At 34.1% G+C, this 23,798-nt stretch overlaps 1 protein-coding gene across 1 annotated transcript in view; it reads left to right on the plus strand.

The window, feature by feature from the left end:
- Positions 1–23,798, plus strand: part of LOC145638921 (sucrose transport protein SUC4-like) — a 33,466-nt gene that overhangs the window by 874 nt on the left and 8,794 nt on the right. Inside the window, exons 2-4 of the mRNA XM_081689985.1 lie at positions 12,994–13,736; positions 15,450–15,513; positions 15,593–15,636. Of these exons, the coding sequence (XP_081546111.1) occupies positions 12,994–13,736; positions 15,450–15,513; positions 15,593–15,636 (851 nt within the window). The remainder of the gene's footprint in view (positions 1–12,993; positions 13,737–15,449; positions 15,514–15,592; positions 15,637–23,798) is intronic.

Below are 23,798 nucleotides of genomic sequence, written 5' to 3' on the forward strand. Positions count from 1 at the left end.
AGGTGGCGGGGAATGTTGCCTTTTTCCGCCTTTTGCCTAATTTTTTTTAAAAAATATTCTTTTTATTTTGTGAAAAATATATTTGTAGAAAAAATCTTTATTATCGAATATGTTTTTATTTTTTTTTTATTTTAATATTCGAAAATCAGAAAGTATTGTTTTTTTGTTTGAATATTGGAGTTTTATAATAAATTTGGGCCATGCTTAATAATGCAATTATGCTATGGCTTAAAGCTTAATATTTTGTTAATTATCTTTTAATTTTAAGTAAGAGATACTACTAGAGTATTAAGATCACTATCAAAAGGATTTGATTATCTCTAATAGTTGGAAAGACGGTTTTGCCCCTTCAATTTGGATTTGTTAGTCAAATTGATGGTGACATGTGAATTATGTTTAATTTAATACTACGTTAGAATGAAGATAATTCTAAATTGGGATTATCTAGGCTTATGTAGTTTATGTTCTGTTTTAAATTGATAGACTGATAATGACAAATAATGTAACCCTTTACTAATTAGTTAATTAATGTGAGGGTGTCTCACGGGGAAAATATTTATTTGATAGTGTGTTTTAGGAGAGGAAACACAAGACTTGTTATTAGATTTTTATTTCAACATGATTAGGTAGAACCGTGGACGCGAAAGTCGATATATGGAATCAGCTTTAGTCATTTTAGCTTATAGAAAAGAATCAGATCGTGTAGAAATTAAGTTAATACAGGTATTATATTTATGATTTTTAATAGGTGACTAAATAATATACAGTAGGAGTACTCCGTATATATATATAAATTTCCTTTTGTTTTTCGAGATGTTTATGTTTTTGATATGTTGATACAAAAAAGTTCTATGTTTTCATGTATAGAAATTGGCACAAGATGGTTTTAATAGATGTCATATTACTTTATGTTATGCGAAGCTTACATGCGCCAAGGTAATAGGGAGAAGTAGGGTCAACTTTCGTGTCATCCACCATTGTTGATTAGAAAAAAAAAAATAAAAAACAGAGAAAAACAGAGAAGATTATAGAAGAAATTAGAACAGATTATTGAAAAATTAGAGAAGATTCGGTGATGAAATTTGGAATTTTAGAATGTAGAAATTAGAATTAGGGTTTTAGTGTTGTTTCGGCTCCGATACCATGTCAATAATATTGAGTATAGAGAGAATAGAGTAGTGTAGTTTGTATGTAGTGTAGTTTGTATTAGCATATGCACAAGTATATATACAACCTAGAAAGAGATTAGGGCTCGTAACCTATCATCGGCCCAATAGCTATACATATTATATGGCCTAATATTACAAATTTGTTAGTTGTCTAACAAGCTTGAATTAGTAAAACTGTTTATTTCCATTTGAGTTTGTGTAATTGGTTTCGATAGCATTCAACTTTCAAAATTTGTTTTTTCTTGTTAAATAATAAGTTTTTTTTTTTTTTTTTTTTTTTTTTTTTTTTTTTTTTTTGGGGTGGGGAGAGGGAAGGGAGATGGAGGTTCGATGTGGAAAATGTGGCATTACTTAATCCAATGAAATCGTTCTCTTTCACAAACCAAACAATAGATAATGCTGGAAATGAACTTTTCCCTCAGCCAAACACATCTTTAGTATAATAATATTGCTTATTCATAAGTGATTGGTTGAACTGTTTGATGCTTAATTATGTTTTAGAAAGCTGGGATGTTCTCTTGGAAGAATTTGGTATAATGTTTTCGCTAACTTGCCACCTGCATTCTTGTTTCATGCAAAAGCATTGACAAGCTTGAATGGAATGCCCTATCTTTTGATTTAATATATTGTCCATTCTATACCAATTGGTTGTTGGTGTAGTGGTGATTGGGACTACACTTGGTAGGGAGGACTCGTGTTCGATCCCCCGCAACAACAATCGGGAGGGGACTGGAACCTAACCACCCAGAACTGATCCCCGAATCCGGATTAGCCCAAAGGGTGAACCGGGTAGAACACCAAAAAAAAAAAAAAAAAAAAAAAAGTCCATTCTATCAATTATGGGGCTATCAGTAATACATTAGGTGAACCAGGCTTTGTGGCAGGATCAATCCCTCCTTTGCCACTGCCACTCTATGAACCACCGACCTCTATAACCCAGTTAATGTACTCATTATCTAGAACCTCTCCGAACTGATTTGTTGTCTTCAACATCCCTAACAACTTCACATTCCTCTCATAAACCAAACCCATGGCATTGAAATGATAAGCCAGGTTGTTTTATAACAAGTTGGTTAAAGGAAACTTATATAAATGTATTATGTCAGTCGACTAAATGGCCCAAAAATTACTCCATGCCGGCAAACCTGCAAGGTGATAAACCCTGCCAACCTTAAAGATTCAAGACATGTTGGAACAACATTTAATCCAAAAACCCATTCATATTTTGTTTGAATCACAAGTGAAGTTAACAAGATATACAGATGACCTTACTCTGTAATTCCTGGAGAGATGATGTATCCCTCACTTAACACAGCTACTATTTACATTCATACCCTTCCTTGAGTTGACCTTGATTTGAAGTGCCTCGTTGATTATTTTCCAAATGAAGTACTTTTTTTGGCAGGAACTCAAAGTCCCTTATCTTTTGAAATCTGCCGCAATATGGCATTAGGAAAGAGTTTACTTTGTTCAAAGATAACCAGCCATATTATGGCTTTAAATGTATAAGATCCTGTTGTAGAATAAAACCATTTGTAGTCTTCTTCTTTTAGGCTATTAGAATCACAAGTCCTATTAGTAATATTAGTACTGAGGATCTAGTCTCTCACATTTCCTGGAAAGTGGAAACATACACCTATGAGCAGAACTGGGTACTCGGTAGGGTTTGCTGGAACCAGGAGGCCAGAATCGATTAGAGCTGATTTCTAAAAGCCAGAACCCGAACTGATCATAACCGGGTTCAGAATACACGGAACCTGTCCCAAAACCGTTGGAAACCGGTTCCAATAAATTAAGAAATTGATCAATCTTAAATAACAAAAACAAAAGCTTCAAACCCCAAAATGTAGGAGAATTTCATACAGTCTACAGAATATGAACCAAGCGAGGCCTCACATAAAAATATAAAAAAATCGAAAAGAAATTAATATGAAGATTGTTAATGAAGAGTCCAAGAATCCAACTTTGTAGACGGCAGCGGAATATGCGTGAAAAATCAGATTTGAGATATTAAGAAACATATTCAATTTGAAGTGTATTGAGGGAAGAAAATCTATTATAGTGGTTGGGAAGCATAGCAAATGGTAATTGCGAACTAGCCTTTTGTGGTGGCTATGTTTGCTAGCTGGTATCTAAGAGAGGGAAAGTGGGTGAGAGATCGTAACCATTTTAGGGTTGATTAATTGCAAACTTACGACTATACATGTACTAGCATGTGAGAAATGGGCTTGGAGTCTTGGACTTCATTTGTTAATGTAAGGAATTGGCTATTGGTTCCTTTTTGCTCAAGTGTAATTACTTTTTATGTACTGTATAAAAGTGGGCTTGACAAGTCTAGTTCACTTGCAAATAGTTCAACCGTACCTGGTGGGTAGAGGTTTCAAACCCAAACCAACCCGAAAAAAACTATCCGTTTCGAACTGTAATCGATCCGATTTAATCCGAGAAATTCAAGACCCAAACCCGATCTGTAACTGAACTGAACTCAACCCAAATACGAACTTGACCAGATCTGAACCTGGCACCGATTTGATCTGAACTCAACCCGAATCCGATTCGACCCGACCTGAACTCAAACCGAACTGATTTGACCTGACCCGAGCTCAACCTGATCCGAAATTGACCCAAAAAATAACCGATCTAATCTGATCTATTTTGACCCGAACTGATATTAACCCGACCCGATTTTAACTCGATTTGATTTTTATCCGATCCGAATTTAACCAGACCATAATGAATTATTGACCTTTTTATTCTAGTTCTTATACTATATATTTACTAATTATTAATAAGTTAACTTTTTTACTACAAAGAAATAATCCGGAGTCTTAAGTTTACTTCATGTACCATCAATTATATAAATTTACTTTCTAAGCTTTAATAAATGCCACAAGATCTAATGTCCCTTAAACATTAAGCGGGAATTTATTTGATTCGCTGGTAAAGCTCTAGTTAAATGCCGCCTAAAGCCTATTGTCATTTTTAATCAATTTCCTCCCATTCTGCTATAGTTTATGAACTAATAATTCTTTTCTCAACACCTATAACCAATTATATCAATATAAATCACATTACTACTAGTCTAATGCAACCTTTAAGAAACAATTATGAAAGCAAAATAAATAAACTTTTAATGGATAAATCAAGCACTTACATTTTCATTATAATAATTAAATATATTACATATACATAATCCAATGATTCAAACTTAGATATTTTTTTCAGCATTTTCATTTTCATATACAAAATACGCTGCATATAATATCATTGCAACGTTCCAACTCCAATAATATGTTATGGGGTACGGCTTTCTCAAAAATAACAAAAGCCTTGCACTTCCAAAAAAAATTCTTGACTTCACAAAATATACAAGGCATGAGATTTTAAAAAGCTCCATGCTCATTTAGATGCAAAATCATCACTCGAATCCAAATGACATGTAAAAGAAAATGAACAAAGTCTTTCAATTTTCAGGTTCATGCAGTCCTAAGTAAAGATTGCAGAGAATGAATTAGATATATAGTTATGCAAGTTCTGATTGCTTCAATAGTGTGCCTATTGTTTAGTATGTATCAAATTTAAGTTCCCAACACATTTAGGGCCTGTTCACATTTACTGAACTGAGCTGAACAGAAGTGATTGAAACTGAACTGATTGGAGCTGAACTGAACTGAATTGAGCTGAAATTTATATTTTATGAGAGAGGAAAATTAAGAGCTGAACTGAACTGAACTGATTGGAGCTGAACTGATTAGAGCTGAACTTAACTGAAATTAAGTAAATATGAACAGGCCCTTAGTTGCATATAAAAAAAAACAGATTGGCTTGACAAAAATAGTGAAATAAAAGGAGTGTTTACTACTCTCTGTACATGGTAATAATGCCATATTTGTCGAATTTATTAGCACTAAAATAGAAGGCTAAAAGAGGACAAAGAAATCAAATGGAAACACCAAACAACCTTTAGTTAAATGACATTAATCCAATACAGCCTATGTTACTCGGACTCTTTTATTTACCTCACGTGTCCGTGTCGACACGACTCGTGTCGGACACCGCGACACTTGGACACTTCATTTTTAACTAAAAACACAACTTTTTTCAAGAAAATGGGCGAGTCCGATGCTTGGACACCCGTGTCTAATTTGACACTTCATCCGAGTCCAAGTAACATAGAATACAGCAATGAAGACATACCAACCCCTAAGAGTAATTGCATAATCACTTCAAATTCCAAAGTTTAATTTGGGTATCCCAAATAAGATCAACCGAAGGAAATATATAACATTTACTTAACTCCTGCTTGCTATGATAATTCTAAGATGATTCAAGAGTTGCAATTCAGCTTGAATGAGGAAAGGAGGAAAGACTAAAAAGAGGATGGATAGTTCAATTTTATAGAGCCACAAAACAGAGCCACAAAAGTGACAAGACCAAGATGTTAAATGCTAATTTATAAACACAATGTTAAATGCTAAATTATAAACACAATGCAAAACAAATCTATCAACTATTAATTAGTAGCATATCTCACATGACAACAAATTATAGAATGTCTCAATATTGAAATGATAAAGGGTGTGAATATACCTTGAGAATCTTGCTGCAAGTAACACTCTTAATCTACCAATTGAATACCTTCTTCCGAAACTTAAGTAGTTTTCTCCACCTAACCACAAATTTATTTACAAAAAAAGGTCAAACATACCCACAAAACATGCACAAATGCATCAGGGGTTTTGTGAAATTTAAATTACAGAAGAAAATGATTTAAACCATGCTTAACATTACTACTAAAGTGATTTGAACCATTGAAATTTGATGTTAGGAGGATTAAGGGGCATACCAAAAAAAGTCATTGGCCCTGTTTGGTACTTAGCTTATTGACGGTATATTAGCTTATTTGACTAACTTTAGCTGATTGACTAGTCAAACAAGCTAATACAAGTGTTTGGTAGTAAGCTTATTGAAAGAGCTTATTCCACTAAATAAGCTATTTTTGAAAAAGCTCATTTTAGGAGCTTTTTCAATTAGCTTATTCATTAATTATTGTGAAATGACACTTATAACCTCATTTAATTTAAAATCCTATCTAAACTACCTACCCCACAATTAGCTTATTGGTCATTTCACATACTCAATCACCTTTAAGCTAACAGCTATTTACCAAACACTTTTATATAATCAGTTAATACAATAAGTTAGTCAAATCAGTTAATAAAGTCAGCTAGTCAAAATCAGCTAACTCAATCAGTTTCAGCTTTCAGCTTTCTCCCAAACACGGCCATTGACACAAGATCCCTTCTTGTTGAAGTAGAGCACCATGAACACCATATGGTAGAAGACGACAATGTTAGCTAATTAGCACTAATAATGTAAAAGAGCATAAATATATAGAATAAACACTTAAAAAAAAAATAGCTTACAATTTCCAAAACAAAACATATATGCTCCTCTTTCCAAAACAAAACATATTTGTAACAGCAAGAAACATAACTCAGTTTCTACCAATGCATCAAACAAAAGAAAAACTAAAGTTTAGAATTTGATGTTGGAGATATCAAAGGGGCTTACCAAAAAGAGGGTCATTAATGCATAAAGCGCTTCTTACTTTCTTAGTCTTCTTCATCGGGCACAACCTTCCTAACAACATCCAAATTGGAATCATCTATGGGTTCATCATAACTCTTTATCCAACTTTGAGTTGTTATCAAAACCTCGACATTTTTACTCAACAACCTTGACCTAAACTTAGACAAAATTCTGCCTCCCATACTAATCGCAGGCCATACGAGCAAGAATGGGATACACAGAGTATTGACCTTTCTAATAATCAAGAACATCAAATTTTGTCCATCGCACAAGAGGGGAATTGAGATATGAATCAATATCAAATTTGACCCCCCTGCTTGCGCCCATGCTTGCAACATATCTCTGTTTTAAAATATTAAAAATACAACAAAACGAACACACACACACAAAGTCACAAACACAAAACAAATGAAGAACCTCCGGAATAATAAACTTTCAAATAACATAAATAGAATCACCTTTCTAGTCTTATAGGGCCGAGAAAGAACACTTGAAGCACTTATAGTAGAAGATAAATTACTTAAATCAGAAAATGTAGAAGTGGTACTAACACCAGAATACGAGGTATAAAGCTCAGTAAAAGCATAATATGCCTCATCCACCTTTTTAGCACTCTCATCATGATGATACAATGTGACATACATATCCTTCACAATTTGAGCTTTATAAAGCGGATCAAGCATAACAGCGATAGCAAGTATGGAAGTATAGTTTTTCCAATACTTAGAAAATTTATCCAACATAGGAGCAGCCATTTTTTTAATGCAATCATCAGTCAGCATGAGCAGAAACCAACAAGCTTTCAATATAAGCAATGTTTTCAAAATACAAATTAGATGTAAGGTACTCAGATTCAAAAAACAGAACTGTAACATCATAAAATACTTCAAGAGAATCACGCACATTTTATATGGTTTGCCATTCAGCAGCAGTTAGACAATATGGCAAACCAGATTCTAAAACACAAAACCTATCAATACCAACTTTAGCTTCCAAACACTTTCTGAGCATCAAATACGTCGAGTTCCACCGAGTTTTCACATCAAGTTTCAGCCTACCAGAAAAACCAGCCTTTGATGACTTACATGCTTCTTCAAATCGAGTAAGTCTTGCATCAGACCAATCAATGTACTTTGTAATCGAGCGCAATTTAACAACACTTTCATCAACTATGTCAAGACCATCCCTTACAATTAAATTCAAAATATGAACTGCACATCTAACATGAAGAAACTTGCCATCACATGGCAGAGAATGAGATTATAGCAAATCTTTCCTAAGCTCATCAACCATAACATCATTTGCAGATGCATTATCAATAGTAATAGAAAAGACTTTCCCTTTAAGATTCCACTCATCAATCAATTTAACAGTAAGATTATAAATATCCTTGCCATTATGTAGAGGAGGGAAATATCTAAAAGACAAGACTTTGGACCTAAGTGTCCAATTGTCATCAATAAAATGAGTAGTGAGGACAATATATCCACGAGATGTGCAAGCAGACCAAACATCACAAGTAAAACATATTCGGCCAGGCAAATTAGACAATATAGCTTTGTGCGTGTCATACTCACGAATGCAATACTTAAGAATGGTGTTCCTTTATATATGCTTAACAAGAGAATTTAAATATATATGGAGCTCCCTAAGTTCAGCATGCTCAACAATTTGAAGAGGATACGCATGACAAATTATGGCTTTAGCAAACTTAGCACAATAAACTTTTTGATCAAATTTACTGATAGAGTGAAGTTTTCTAAATTCTTTATATTTTTGGCCAGAATTACGGAGATGTTTTGAATGATTAGAAGTACCCTTTACACTTTCTGATAGAAAAATTGTTTTCAAGCAATGTTTACAACGACCCAAAATTTTCTCTACCTCCATGTAAAGGTTGAAATGTTGCCACACCCATGATTTTCGCTTTGCATATAAATCAGTGATAGAGTCTTTTCCGGTCAAATCTTCCATAACGGGCTCGGACTCGAGCTCAGAATGTCAACTGATAAAAAAAAAAAACAATGTACAATCAGAGTAAATGAATAACTAAAAAGAATAATATTGGTGAATCATACCTGACTCAAGATAATTACCATTCAGACCCATTGCTGAAAAGAACAATGAATATCATTAAAAATACATACAAAACAAAGGTAAGACAAAATAAGCTAATAGATGGGCCATTGATGCATCTAGTTCATCTTTCATCATTATTTGATTTTAAAAAAATAAAAAATCATATAGCAACGTTCCAACATAATTATAGTGCAGACCTTATTTTATTTTATTTTTTTTTAATTTTTTTATTCGAATGAGGAAAATAAATTCCAAAAAACAGAGGAAAAAGCAAAGAACAAACAAAAACAAAGCAACACCCAGAAACAAAAGCAAATAAAATACAAACTAAGCTAAGCTATTCCTACTACCAAACTTAGGGGGAACCAGATGAGGTAGATGTACCCCTCTAGCATCCTCTTGTAAATCATAAATCAAAAACTTGCAATTAGTGCAGAATTTATTAAATAATAAATCATAAATTAAAAACTTGCAATTAGTTTTATATCCTTGTAATTTAGTATAGATGTTGACCTTTTACAAAATTATTTTTATCTAATGAGCATACAATCCCCATATAAATTATAAGTATTTTTCACCATATACCACTGAGTTTAAGCTTAATTCACCATATATCATCAAAAACTTTCTAATACACCATATACCATTCAGTTTAACAATAATGTCACAACATGCCCTTTCCGTTAACTCAGTTAGTTCTTAACATTAATTGTGCCACATGGTTGCTTGTAATTGGTTCTTATTAATATTATTTAGTTAAATAATTAATTTTGGAAAAATTATTAAATTTTCTTTTTTAAAAAAAAAAACAAAACACCAACTCAGCCACTGCGCCCCCAGCCCATCTCTAACCCCCACCCCCGGCTGGCCACCAGGTCCACTTCCCGACCGATCGACATCCCCTCGTCCCGCCGGCGAAAATTTTGAGCCAAACCACCTCTCTTTCTCGAATTCCCAGCTACCACCTTAGGTGAATTCCCCTCTCCCTCCCGATTGCAACCACCACCCCACCACTTTATCCTAATTCCCCAGCCACCACCATAGCAGAATTCTCCAGCCACCACCTTCGCCGGCAGCCCAAACCCTCTCTCACATGTCGCCGCCGCCCAACTTGCCCTAAAAACACCACCCCCAAAACCCTTAAACACCAAAATCGAAACCCTAGATTTTGGTTTTGGGGTTTCGGAGTACGTGGTGGTTTAGTGAGGTGAAGATGGCATCGGGAGAGGCAAATTCAGTTAGCCGACGCGAGGGAGAAGGGTTTGGGTGTCGGCCGGTGGTTAGGGGAGTGTTTTCGAGAGAGATAAGGGTTTTGGTCGAGGGAGGCAGTGAGACATGGTGGTTCAAGGGAAGAGGAGCAGCACCGTAGAGGGTTCCGGTCGGATTCTGGCCGGCGTGGGGGGTTTTGGTCTGGCGTGAGGTTCTGATAGGCTGGGTGGGTGTTGGTTTTAAATTTTTTAATAATTAATTAAATAATTATTCTAAAATTAAATATTTTAAAAGGGGAACCAATTATACGTTGCCACATGGCATTATTAGCCTTAATGACTAATGGTGTTAACGTCCGTTAGTCATTAATGGCATGTTGTGACATTATTGTTAAACTGGATGGTATATGGTGTATTAGAAAGTTTTCGATGGGATATGGTGAATTAAGCTTAAACTCAGTAGTATATGGTGAAAAATCCGTAAATTATAATACTCGTATTAGTCGTATATAATAACAATTTATCCGAATAAAATAATTTGGGTAGCCTAAAAAATCAGATCTATATGTATACTTTACTAATTTAAAAAAAAAAAAAAAAAAAAAAAATACAAAATCTAGCAATAACAAGATGTATTAGTTTTATATAATGGTGGGACTATTAGAAATTAAGATAGGGAGGTAAATTACATACCTAAAAATGGATCTGATTTAGGAAATTCCCATAAGCATATGCATAGTGTAGAAGTTGTATACTTTGTGGGAAGAAGTTATATAGAAATTCGCTGATTGCCTTCCAAAAAAAAAAAAAAAAAATGAAGAGGAGGAAGGAGCGGCTACAGAGAAACTAAGGTTAGGGTGGAGTTTATAATGGGATTTTTATACTACCACTTCCTTTTTTTTTTTTTTTTTTTTTTTTTTTCCTTTTTTTTTTTAACTTTTTACCTTTTTTTTTTAACATAATTCTTTTTATTACTTCATTTTTTAGTAGATTTTTTTTCACAAGATTATTATTATTATATTTCAAAAATATTATTACTATTTTTATAAGTATTATTATTACCAATTAAAAAATCCGTAATTACACTCCCTGTCATCATTGATCCTGTTTGGCAAAAGCAGTGGTAGCGAATAGCTTTCCGGTAGCTGTTAAGGTAGCAACTAGCGAGTAGTGGTCAATTAGTAGTGGTAGAGGCTAGTTGTCAAATTAGCAGTTAATAGTATAAGTGTTTGGCAAAAGTAGCGGTTGCAATACTAAAATATATCAAAATTCATATAAATATTGTTTAAAAAGTAATAAAAGTTTGCTAAACGCTACCCGCTACTTCTAAACGCTACTATTTTTAACGTTTGACAAAAGCTACCTAAATGCTACCTTGCCAAACACTCTCACATTTTTTCTAGGTGTGATAAGTTCAAATAAGTTCAGTTCATGTTTAATAAGTTCTAATAAGTTCAGTTCATGACAAAAGCTACCTAAATGCAATAACGTGTAATTAATTTAAAAAATCTTCATTAGTATAACTTTAATTCTCTATATTAATGATTTATTTACTTCAAAAACTATTCATATGTATAACCTTCATATTTATATTTGACATTTTTAATATAAATATTAATGAAAAATAATAGTTTAAATTATTATATTTTCACTTACTCAATTATAATTGTTCAACATTAACCTTTTTTATTAATTTTGATAAAATTTATAAATTTACGTTATACCGTGGCATCGCCCGGGCCAATAACTAGTTGAATTAATAATAAATTAAACTAATAGTACGGAACGCATAGCCTCGTAAGATTGTACAATTGATGAAGAGTTGTAAACTTGTAATAACCTTAAAAAAAATGACATTCTTTTTTGTATATATCACCATATGTAACTATTACTCGTCAACATATCACTAGCTCGGTCTCAATTATACAGGTATGATAAGTCTTCGATAATTATTCAATCTCAATTTTTCTCAAAGATAAAAATTACACATAACTTGATCAAATGAGAAAACTAAAACTTCGTGTTTCGTAATTAATAATCATATTGACCCAATAATAAGGTAAAAACTCAATAATATCTCTAGTTTAAAAATAACCTTATTTGGATATGAAACTCAACCAAAATCCATCCAAACACAAAAATGAATTGAATCGAAATTGACCATTTAATGAATTAACGGATAAACCTTATCTTAATCAAACCAAACTTGACCGAACCGAAATCATCCGAACCGAAATCAACCCGACCCAAATTCATCCGACCCAAATTTATCCGCTTAAACCCGTTTTAAACCCGATCTAAATTTATCCGAACCGAAAGTGAACCGATCTGGAGTTGACCCGACCCGGACTTGATAGACCATGACCCGAATTTGACCCGTCCGACTCGATCCGAGTTAAAAGGATAATTTGATCCAAACATACCGACCCGAACAGACCCGACCCAAACTCCATCCGGTTGAACAGACCCGACCCAAACTCCATCCGGTTGAACAGACCCGACCCAAACTTCATCCGGCTATCCGAATTGACACCTGTACTGATGGGTACTGAATCCTAAAAACCGGAATTAGAACTAGTGATGATCGGGTTCCAGTTTTGAGATTTGAAATTTGTACTACCAGGGCTTGTTCCGATTCTAGATCCGGTGGGTCCTCACCGGTTCCTGATATGGAATTGTGTACCCATTATTAATGCGAAAATTGGTAGAGAGTATAAAATTTAGAGAACTGTTTATTTAAGTTTAATGTTTTGGGTTTTTCTTCTGTTCACTAAATTTATATTGTGGCTGCCTTCTATATAGGATAATTAAGTGGCTGTAGGATTTGTAATTTGTTTATCGAAAGTTTTGATTGTTTACTTTTCTACTGATCTACTAGCTGTAGATGTCATCATAATTATGTATAGACGCTAATATATATCTTGTATTATTGTTTCTTGTATTAGGAAAGGATCATAGAAGAAACAGAGTGGCAAATGCATACTACTCTTTGTTTATGGCTATTGGCAATGTCCTTGGGTTTGCTACAGGCTCATACACTAGTTGGTTCACTATTTTTCCATTCACACTAACTTATGCTTGCAGTGAAAGTTGTGCCAATCTCAAGTCAGCTTTCCTCATTGATATTATTTTTATTGTAATAACGACATATATAAGTATCACAGCTGCCCATGAAGTTCCATTGATAGTCAGGAGTGAAGGTACCAACGTGGCTGAAGGATCTCAGCCGTCTAGCCATGAACAAGAGGCCTTCTTTTGGGAGCTATTTGGAACTTTCAGATATCTTCCTGGATCAGTTTGGTTGATCCTTTCAGTTACCGCGCTAACTTGGGTTGGGTGGTTTCCCTTCCTTCTCTTTGACACTGACTGGATGGGTCGTGAGGTTTATGGTGGTGATCCAGATGAAGGTAAACTTTACCATCAAGGAGTTAGTACAGGTGCTCTTGGCCTAATGTTGCAGTCAGTCATTCTGGGTATAACTTCAGTATTGATGGAAAAGCTCTGCAGGAAGTTGGGTTCTGGAATTTTATGGGGTGTATCAAACATTGTTATGTCCTTGTGCTTTGTTGCGATGCTTGTTATAGCATTTGTAGTGAGCAAAGTAGATTCCATTGGTTCTTCAGGTCCCCCAAATGGTGCTGTTATTGCTGCAGTGATTGTTTTCACGATTCTGGGTATGCCATTGGCGGTAAGTTACTTTACAAGTGTATATTTGAGTTAGTGTGTGCACATTATGTTCAGAAAAAAATCATTATGACAATTTGTCAGCTGAGTAAGCTGGTTTATTCCTAACTATTGTATGAAAAAAATTAGGGTTTAATAGGAAGATTTTGGGAACCAGGAGAAATCAAGGGGTCCTGTTTGGGGGAAAATTATGGGCAGCTTTGCAGATAATTACTTAATTTGTCCTACACAGTCTAAGAACTTAGATTTTCTTGTTGGTGAACATATGCTTCTGCGACAACTGTGTGGAGTGGTGGCATCAAATTGTAACAATTAGGGGGTGTTTGGTTTGGGGTCTTCAAGAAATGTTTAGGAAACACAGCCTCTGCTTTCCTTTTTTTGTTGTTAGTTAAGCTATTATACTTTTCCCCCTTAAATAATGATCACCCCTCTTCCCATAAACCATGTTTGACCGCTGCTTTGATCGCCTGCATCATACCTTTCTATTGCTTGAACCCACCTTCCCAAAGTACCACCCTATTGCTTACAACCCATCTCTAACCACCCTCTTAAGGCTAAAACCATCATATCCATTGCAAAAATACATCCACCCTAATACAACCCCAACCATCTTGAATACCTCCAATAGCCTTGAAATATATGCTAATCATCCTTGAAAATCATCCCATCCCACCCACTGCAATTACCATCCAACCAATTTAGATACAAATCCAACCACCTCGATTACCAATATTCCTCAAAATCTATCCAAACTAACTTATACACCATCTCACCCACCACAAAACTACAACCCCAACCACTGTAGACATCTACCTAGCCACCGGATCTAAGACAAGAAAAGAGAGAGAAATTTTTCTTCGAACAAAGTATTTAAGGAGTTCTGGTGGAAAAGAGAGAAGGGTGGCGCTAAGGAAGTGGTAGTGTAGATTGGAATGGTGGTGGTTGTTTATGGAAGGGTAGTAGTGGAAGACTTGGTGATTTGTTACAGTTTCCCTTTCTTATTTTATAAGAAACATGTGAAGCTTAGAGATTTTCCACTCCATTGTCCTTTTATTGGCAATTTTTATTATACAACTTGATATACCTTTGCTCATGTGCAAAATTTTCACTCATTTCGCTTAATTCTAAACTTGCTTTATGAGAAAGTTTGTAAGTAATGGGGAATGAAAGCAAAACCGGATTATTTCTCTGTGCAAATGAGAAAAATTGATTTGCTTATGAGGGCAAATGGGCAAAATCGGTTTGCTCATGTCGGCAAATGAGCAAAAACGATTTGCTTGGTTGGGCAAATTAGCAAAATTGGATTTGCTCATGTGGGTCATCTGGGCAAATGAGCAAATCATCTTGTGCAGAACTGGTGAAGATGATGTATCTCTTCCCTCGTCAAAAACGAAACACCCCCCTTAGGATGTTATACAAAGATTGCAAAAGAACATATACGGCGGAAAGGATCAAAGAATAAGATTAAGTAGGGAGGAAGAAAAGGTAGGTAAAAGGAGAATTGTTGGGGCTGGGCACTTTACCGTTGATATATATTTAGGCATATTTTTATTTGCAACGACCTGACCGTGACAATGCTGTTGAACTAGTTTAGATTGATCTAAGCCAGTAACTCGATGTTATGTTTTCCTTTAGATTGCAGATCACTTATAGTATGATTGATTTGGCCCCAGAAGGATGTGCATTGATTGATGCAATTTTTACTTTTTGATTGCAGGTGACGTATAGTGTTCCATATGCTCTAATTTCCTCCAGGATTGAGTCTCTGGGGCTTGGCCAGGGTAAATATTGTAGGATATATTTTCTTCTATGAGTGTACATTGTACAATGACTTCATAGACTAATATTTCCCTTTTGCAGGATTATCAATGGGTGTACTAAATCTTGCAATAGTGATCCCTCAGGTCAGTTTCTATGCTTTATTCTTTTAGTAGTTGTATTTATTTGACTTCAGAGGCTATAGAAATCTCATTGTCAATTGTTATAAAAAAAAAAAAGTATATACGACATGATAATTTGAGCATACCATTTACTCTTAAATGTTTCACTTGACTTCCTTTGTGAGCCTCTCTATTGAGCTGGATGGCTTTTAAGTTTGAACTGTAGACATTATTAGTTTGTACTAGGTCCAGCTAGCAAGGGTCGAGGCTTACTCCTAACTTTGATTCAGTAATCTATAACCATCGTTGGACCTAGTGTTTGAATGGATAGTGCAACTGATCCAAGTCTTGGCAGGCTATTGCAATGGGCTTGACTAGATTCGACCTAGCTCAGTTGGCTTTTTATAATGTTTACCTAGCATTCTTTGGAAGAGTGTGGTATTAATAAAACATACGTAACTATCATAAATTATTGGCGAAATTGATAATTTAAGTTGATCTCTATACTCACCACCATTTTTAGATCACACATTTTAATTTTATGTCCATAACACTCTTTTACTTTTGCATGGAATTCCTTGAAAAAAAGTATGAAGAAGTTATATGGCCTAATGTTTTGTTTAGATCCTTCATTTAAACTCCCTAGTCAACTTGTTGTCAATATATAATGGAAGAGTAATGACGTAACTGTCAATAACTAACTCTAATGTATCCAAGTCTTATGATGAAGGAATCTGATAGGCGGTAGCACACCAATCAAAAATAGAAAAACCTTAACTCATCCTCCTAACTATGTAGTAGGGGGAAAGTAAGGTCGATCCTACGGAGAAGGTGAGCTGCTATGAATTATGAATTGTGATTAGCTAGTTAATAAAAATAGGATTGAAATTATAAAGTAAGAAAATCAAATAATAAAACCATCTATAATTATCACCACTTGCATAATAAATGCAAGACAAGTTTTTATCCCAATAATAAAGTACATGTCTCTTTTTGCCATTGTAGTTGCAATTATTATGAAATGAATATAAAAGGAAAGTGTTGCGATTATTGTTTGAATATGCTTGTAGTAATCTAGAAAAATCTAGAATTATGTTGTATGAAAATATTTTATAGAGAAATATCTTGAAACATAAGAAAATCTAGAAAAATCTAGGTAGAAAGCACTTAAGAAATATTTAGAGACATTATCCTAAAATAATATAGATTAGTGTTACACTAGTTATATGTAGAGAGTTTTAAGTTAGGCTATAAATAGATGGCAATGTGTGATGTTAGAGCATGTAAGAAGAAGCATTACCAAATCAATAAAAAGTCTACATTTTGTATACTTTGCACTCCTCTTTGCAAACTACTACTCCAAATCACCATAAGCCCACCAACATTTCCATAATTTCTAACATTTGGTATCCGACCCACAAAATCCCAAAGCCTCCAAATATAAATTACAATGGTTAGTAATGACCAAACATTTCCAATTCCAATTTTGAAGGGAGAAAACTATGATTTTTGGAAAATTAAAATGAAGACAATGCTAAGATCTCATGGATTGTGGAGTTTTGTCGATAATGGTTATACGGAGTACGAAGATGAAAGTAGCCTATCTCAAGCACAAAGAAAACAACTTGAGGAAAGGAAGTAGGATGCCAAGGCATTATATTTCATACATAATGCGGTGAATGACACAATTTTTCCAAGGATATTGAGGGCTGACACGGCAAAGGAGGCATGGGAGATCTTATAGCAAGAGTTCCAAGGAGATAGCAGGGTGAGAAGTATCAAACTTCAATCTTTAAGAAGAGATTTTAAAAATTTAAGAATGAAAGAAGATGAATTAATTAAGGCCAAATTGGCTGCAACACCCCAAAATATGGCTTAGTTGCACTGAGCACCCTGATATGCGTAGTAACCAAAACACCATCAAATATGGTGATAGGTGCGACGCGTGCCTTAAATGAATAAATCCGGGCACTTATTTCATTGGAGGAGGTGAATCTATGCGTGCAAAGTGGATGGAAGATTACATAACTGTTCTATAGAGTAAAGATTCATCTCTTCCCGCTGAAATAAGTTGCTGAAAATTTTCATTTATGTCATTTGCTGCTCCCAACACCCTAGTTGGTGGTGTTTTGGCTACTACGCAAAGTTGAAGCTATACTTCATAGTGTTGCGGCCAATTTTTCCATAAATTAAAGATTATCTTTACAAAATTATAAAAATTGTTAATCAAATGAAATCATATGGAGAAGATATTTCAGGTGAATTTTTTTTGCCAATAATACATTTTGCTTTTGTTTTTCATGTGCATTAGGACTTCTCCACATTTTCTTTTTGTTGCCACTAACCTTGTGCTCACCATCAAGGTTTTGATGGATTGGATTTTTTTAATTGTTGAGAAGAACTTAACCCTCTTCATTATCCCCGCTTGTTTGTTTATCTAAAGCTTTTTGGCTAGGAAAAATGGTGGCTTATTCCATCCATTAATAGTTGTTATGAGAGGACAAAACTTTGGTCGTACCCTATGTGTAATATTCCTCAAGTCCATGTATTGGTTTTAGGAATATATTTTTCTAAGTTTGTTGATGGGGCAAAATTAGGTTATTCGGCTAAATTAGCTTATTGACAACTAAATAAGCTAATTTGGAATGTTTGGTGGAAAGTTGATATAAAGAGCTTATTCCACTGAATAAGCTCTTTTTCATAAAGCTCCTTTTAGAACCTTTTTTTATTAGCTTATTCAATATCTGAAGTTGAAATTACACTTACACCTCTATTTAATCTAAAACCCTATCTCAACTAAGGCCGACAAACACATCAGGTTCGTGTTTGGGTCATTTCGGTTCCTAACTTGAACCGAACCTGATTTTCGGGTTTAGATCAACCCGAATTTAACCTGTATTGACCTTTTTTTTTTTTTTTTTTTTTTTTTTTTTTTTTTTCCTATTGCAGTTGCATTGTTAATTCATATTAGAATATTTAATATGGTAAATATATAGATGTACATGTGAGAAATTCAAGGAAAGAATATGATGAGAGCAATATAAGGAGGATAATAGGGATGTTTACCTTTGTTTAGTTATTGTTAATTACAGGAAATAATATTCGCGATTGTTAGAGAAACAATGTGAACCACTGTTTAATTAGCTTTGTATTCATTATAAATGTGTAGAATCATAATGCAGAAATATAATTCAATCATTTTATTTCACGTCAAAAGTTTATTAGCATTAAGAAAGTTTATTTTCTTATATTTATTATTTCCTTAATAGTGGTTATTTTTCTATCCCAAAATATTATTTATCTTTGTGAGGTATCAATTTCATATTATCTAGTAGAAGCCACATTTTTGCTGCCAGAGCTCTACAATTGTCAATATCTTAAGTGGTAAAAATTTTTATTTTGGAATTAATTTTAATGGCATCTACTAGTGGAACGGTTAAAGTTGGGAAATATGAAACCGAAAAATTCAATGGTAAAAACGATATTTTCCTATTGGAGGATGCAAATGAAAAATTTGCTTGTATCACAAAAGTTGCATAAGGCATTGGCGGGAAAAGAACACAAACTCGGGGACATGAAGGATGAGGATTGAGAAGAGTTTGATCTTGATGCACGAGCGGTTATAATCTTATACCGTGGGACATTGCATTCTTCGAAAATGAAGAAGCAATAGCCGCCGGCGTGTGGACAAAGTTAAAGACTAATTTCATGACAAAATCTCTAACAAATAGGATCTACTTAAAATCCAAATTGTATACATGCAAGATGGAAGAAGACACCTCAATCCGGGAGTATATCAATAAGTTTGATAGGATAATATCCGAAGGATATTGATGTGAAGGTGGATGAGGAAGACCAAGCACTTATGTTATTGCTTTCATTAGTGAAATCCTATGAAAATCTGGTTTTAACATTGATGCTTGTGGGTGATACTCTAACCAAGGATGAGTCTAGAACATCGCTTTTAGCGGATGACCTTCGAAAGGTTGCTACAAGCGGAATGACGTCTAGTAATGTAAGAGAACACAACGAACAAGCTCATGGATTGTTTGCAAATAGAGTAAGGACTAATGAAAGAGGGCGAGGCAAGGGAGGAAAGTTTAGATAAAAAACTAGACTTCTTTCGGAACGGCCGTGTTTCAAATGCGGTGAGTGATAATTTTAAAGCTAATTGCCCATATAAGAAGGTAATATTCAAGAAGAACAACAACGACAACTCAAGAGGAAAAAAACATGAAATAATCCTATGTGCATGTGTATTTGGAGTGTAGAAGATTCTAAATTTGTAATTAGATAGTAGCTTTATCAAAAGCTATGATGCCTAATGATGGTGATGTTGGAATGACTACAAATACTCTAGGTGGTGGAGATAGTGTGAAAATATGTGGACATAATTAGTTCCTAAAATAATTATGTTTAATTTAAGAAGGATTAATTTAAGAAGAGAGAAAATGATGGCATGCAGAATGGTAGGATGAAAGTAAATGTTTAAGCAAATGTTTCGTTGTTTTCTTTAGTAATAAATCTATTTTAAGTATGTAAGACCTTATAAATTGTTTAGGTTGTAATGCAATTAAAAATTCAATCATTTTTATTCACATAAAAGATTATTAGAATTCAGAAAATTTATTTTCTTTTTTCTTATATTTATTATTTCGTTCATAGTGGTTATTTATTTATCCCAAAATATTATTTATCTTTGTGAGGTATCGGTTTCATATTATCTAGTAGAAGCCACATTTCCGCATATTATAATGGCATCTACTAGTGGAACGATTATCACAAAATCTAAAGTGGTAATTTTTTTTTTTTTTGAAATTAATTATAATGGCATCTACTAGTGGAACGGTTAAAGTTGGGAAATATGAAATCGTAAAATTCAATGGTAAAAACAATTTTTCATACAATTTTTCCTATTGGAGGATGCAAATTAAAAATTTGCTTGTATCACAAAAGCTGCATAAGGCATTGGTGGGAAAAGAACAAAAACTCCAAGACATGAAGGATGAGGATTGGGAAGAGTTAGATCTTGAAGCATGAACGACTATAATCTTATTCCTTGAGAGGGACGTTGCATTCTTTGTAAATGAAGAAACAGCCGATGGCGTGTGGACAAAGTTAGAGGCTAATTTCATGACAAAACTCTAACAAATAGGATCTATTTAAAATCCAAATTGTATACATGCAAGATTATATTAATAAGTTTGATAGGATTATATTAGACTTCAAGGATATTGATGTGAAAGTGGATGAGGAAGACCAAGCACTCATGTTATTGCTTTTTTTACTGAAATCCTATGAAATCTGGTTCAAACATTGATGCTTGTGGGTGATACTCTAACCATGGATGAGACTAGAACATCGCTTTTAGTGGATGACCTTCAAAAGGTTGCTACAAGGGAAATGATGTCTAGTAATGGAAAAAAACACAACAAACAAGCTCAGGGAGTTTCAGGAAGGACTAATTTAAGAAGGCGAGACTAGGGAGGAAGGTTTAGATCAAAATCTAGACCTCTTGCGAAAAGACCATATTTCAAATGTGGCGAGGTTGGTCATTTTAAAGCTAATTGCCCAAAGAGGGTAATATTCAAGAAGAACAACATTGACGACGAAAACAACATGAAAAATAATAAGCTAGTTTTGTCTCAATGATGAGGATGATTATTGTTACTCAGTTTCAGAACAATGTAATGAGATGTCCGATAAATGGATGTTTGATTCAGGTTCACCACACCATATATGCCTAAACAGGAAGTGGTTTACAACTTACAAGAGTTTGGATGGTGGTACTGTTTTTATGGGAAACAATCATGCTTGTAAGAGTGTCGTACTATCCGAGTCAAAATGTATGGTGGAACAATAGTATCCTTGAAAGATGTGAGGCATAGGAACCTTATTTCTCTGGGGTTATTAAAGAAAAAAGGTTAAAAAATAGTCTCGGAGAATGGAATTTTAAAAGTTGTTCGTGGTTCTTTGGTAGTGATGAAAGGAATTCGTCACGACAATCTTTATACTCTTTTAGGGAATATTAGCAGGTTGAATTGGTGGAAGTAAAGACCAAACATAATGCACGAGGATATGGCACATGCGCCTTGGGCATATGTCGGAAAATGGTCTATCGTTGCTTAGTGGACAAGGTTTGTTGAAGAACATGAAGAAGCCACAAATGGAATTTTGTGAGCATTGTGTGTATGAAAAAGCACACAGGGTGGTTCAAGGTATTTTGTTACATTTGTTGATGATCATTCTATATATGGTTGGATTTATTTTCTTAACCATAAGAATGAGGTATTTAACATTTTTAAGCGGTGGAGAGCAATGGTAAAGAACAGAATAGGTCGAAAGCTAAAAACTATACGGTCTGATAATGGTACCGAATACACAGAAAGAGCTTTCAAGGAGTTTTGTGATCACGAAGGCATTGTGAGACACTGGGTTGCTACAACTTGTTATATAGTAAATCGATCCCCACATTCTTATTTAGATGGTGACATGCCTTATAGGGTGTGGTCAGGGAACATGCAGATTACACGAGACTTAGAGTCTTTGGGTACACGACTTATTATCATGTTAAGGATAATAAACTTGATGAAAGAGCTAAGAAAGCAATCTTTTTGGGGTATCCAAAAGAGGTTCAAGGCTATCGTCCTTGGAGTGTTGAAGATTCTAAATTTGTAATTAGCCGGGATGTGACCTTTGATGAAAGATCTATAGCTACGGTGCCCGATGATGGTGACGTTGGAGTGACCACAAATACTCAAGTGGTGGAGATAGAAACTAGAAACCAACAAGATTCTAAGGGGGAGGATGATTTGGATCATGAGGAGATTTAGGAGGAAAATGCACATGTACTATAACAACACCAGCAGGATTCTTTGGTATCCACCAAGCCAAAGAGGAATTATAAATTAGTTTAGAAGTTTGGGTCACACAAACCTATGAGGCATTACGGGTACAGTCACGCAGGTAAACTTGGTAGAATATAAACTCTCGGTGAGCCTCACAAGCTGTGAAAGACAAGGATAGTGAGACAGTGAGAGTTAGTTGGTTGTTATGGAAGAAGAGATGCAATCTCTTCATAATAACAAGACATGGGAGGTAGTCCTATTGCCCGTAGGAAAGACTGTTATAGGTTGTAAGTGGGTGTATAAAGAAAAGAGGATCTTTCCAAGCAGGGCTGTAGCAATGATTTTGGGGGCTCTGTTCCAAATCGAAAAAGGGGCCTTTAATAATAAGAAAATAATACAATTTTTTTAATCTATAATTTAGGCAATACACAATTTTCCTATATATACAATGCAAAAAGAAAATGCTTTCATATAACACTGATATGTTCAATTGGACGAATTGCTTGATATCGTTGATTCTCAATCTTTGTTCAGAAGTATACGGCCAATTTCGACCTTTAAAAGGAAAAAAAAAATGCTTAGATACAGAGTGTTAAAATCAAATTGTGTTAAAATCAAAAATTAAAAATTACTTCAATTGACATTATCAAAAAAAGAAAAATTAATAAAAAAAAATGAAAAATTGATTCTAACATTATCAAACCAGAAACAATTATACTCTATCAAACAATCATCAACCAACATTCTCCCTCCTATTATTTAAATGGTGTGCAAATAATACATTAATACCGATTACCGAACAAGTGATAAGATCAAAGAAAAATGAAGATATTACACATTTTAATGTATAGGAAGATTGAATGATTTGATGAGCCAACGTCATATTTTCATACTTAAATAATTAATTGCTTAAAAACCAGAAATAATAAAAAAAAAAAAAAACAAAAATTACCTTAAATCGATTCGATGAACAACCGAACAAAGAACTGAAATTAATTGCTTCAATTATTATTGCTTCAAGCCTTCAATTGCTTTAATTCATTCCCCTCAAAAAGAAAAAAAATTTGATTCAAGCTTTCAATTCGTTTTTCATTTTGTATAATTGTATCAATTGAGAATAGATGAAGATGATTGAATGGAAGATAACCCATATATATATACGGGAAATTGATAACAATAATCATGGAAGATTGAAATTGATTTCTCATTGCCATTGTTATGGAACAAAAAAAGTTTGAATTTGACAGATTTTTTATTATTTTTTTTTTCTTCTGTTGAAAATCTTTAAATGGGAAAATATGCAATACAATTTTCCATAGAATTGATTGATGTAATTAT

Source organism: Chenopodium album, chromosome 7, assembly GCF_948465745.1.
Source record: "Chenopodium album chromosome 7, dcCheAlbu1.1, whole genome shotgun sequence".
Taxonomy (NCBI): domain Eukaryota; kingdom Viridiplantae; phylum Streptophyta; class Magnoliopsida; order Caryophyllales; family Amaranthaceae; genus Chenopodium; species Chenopodium album.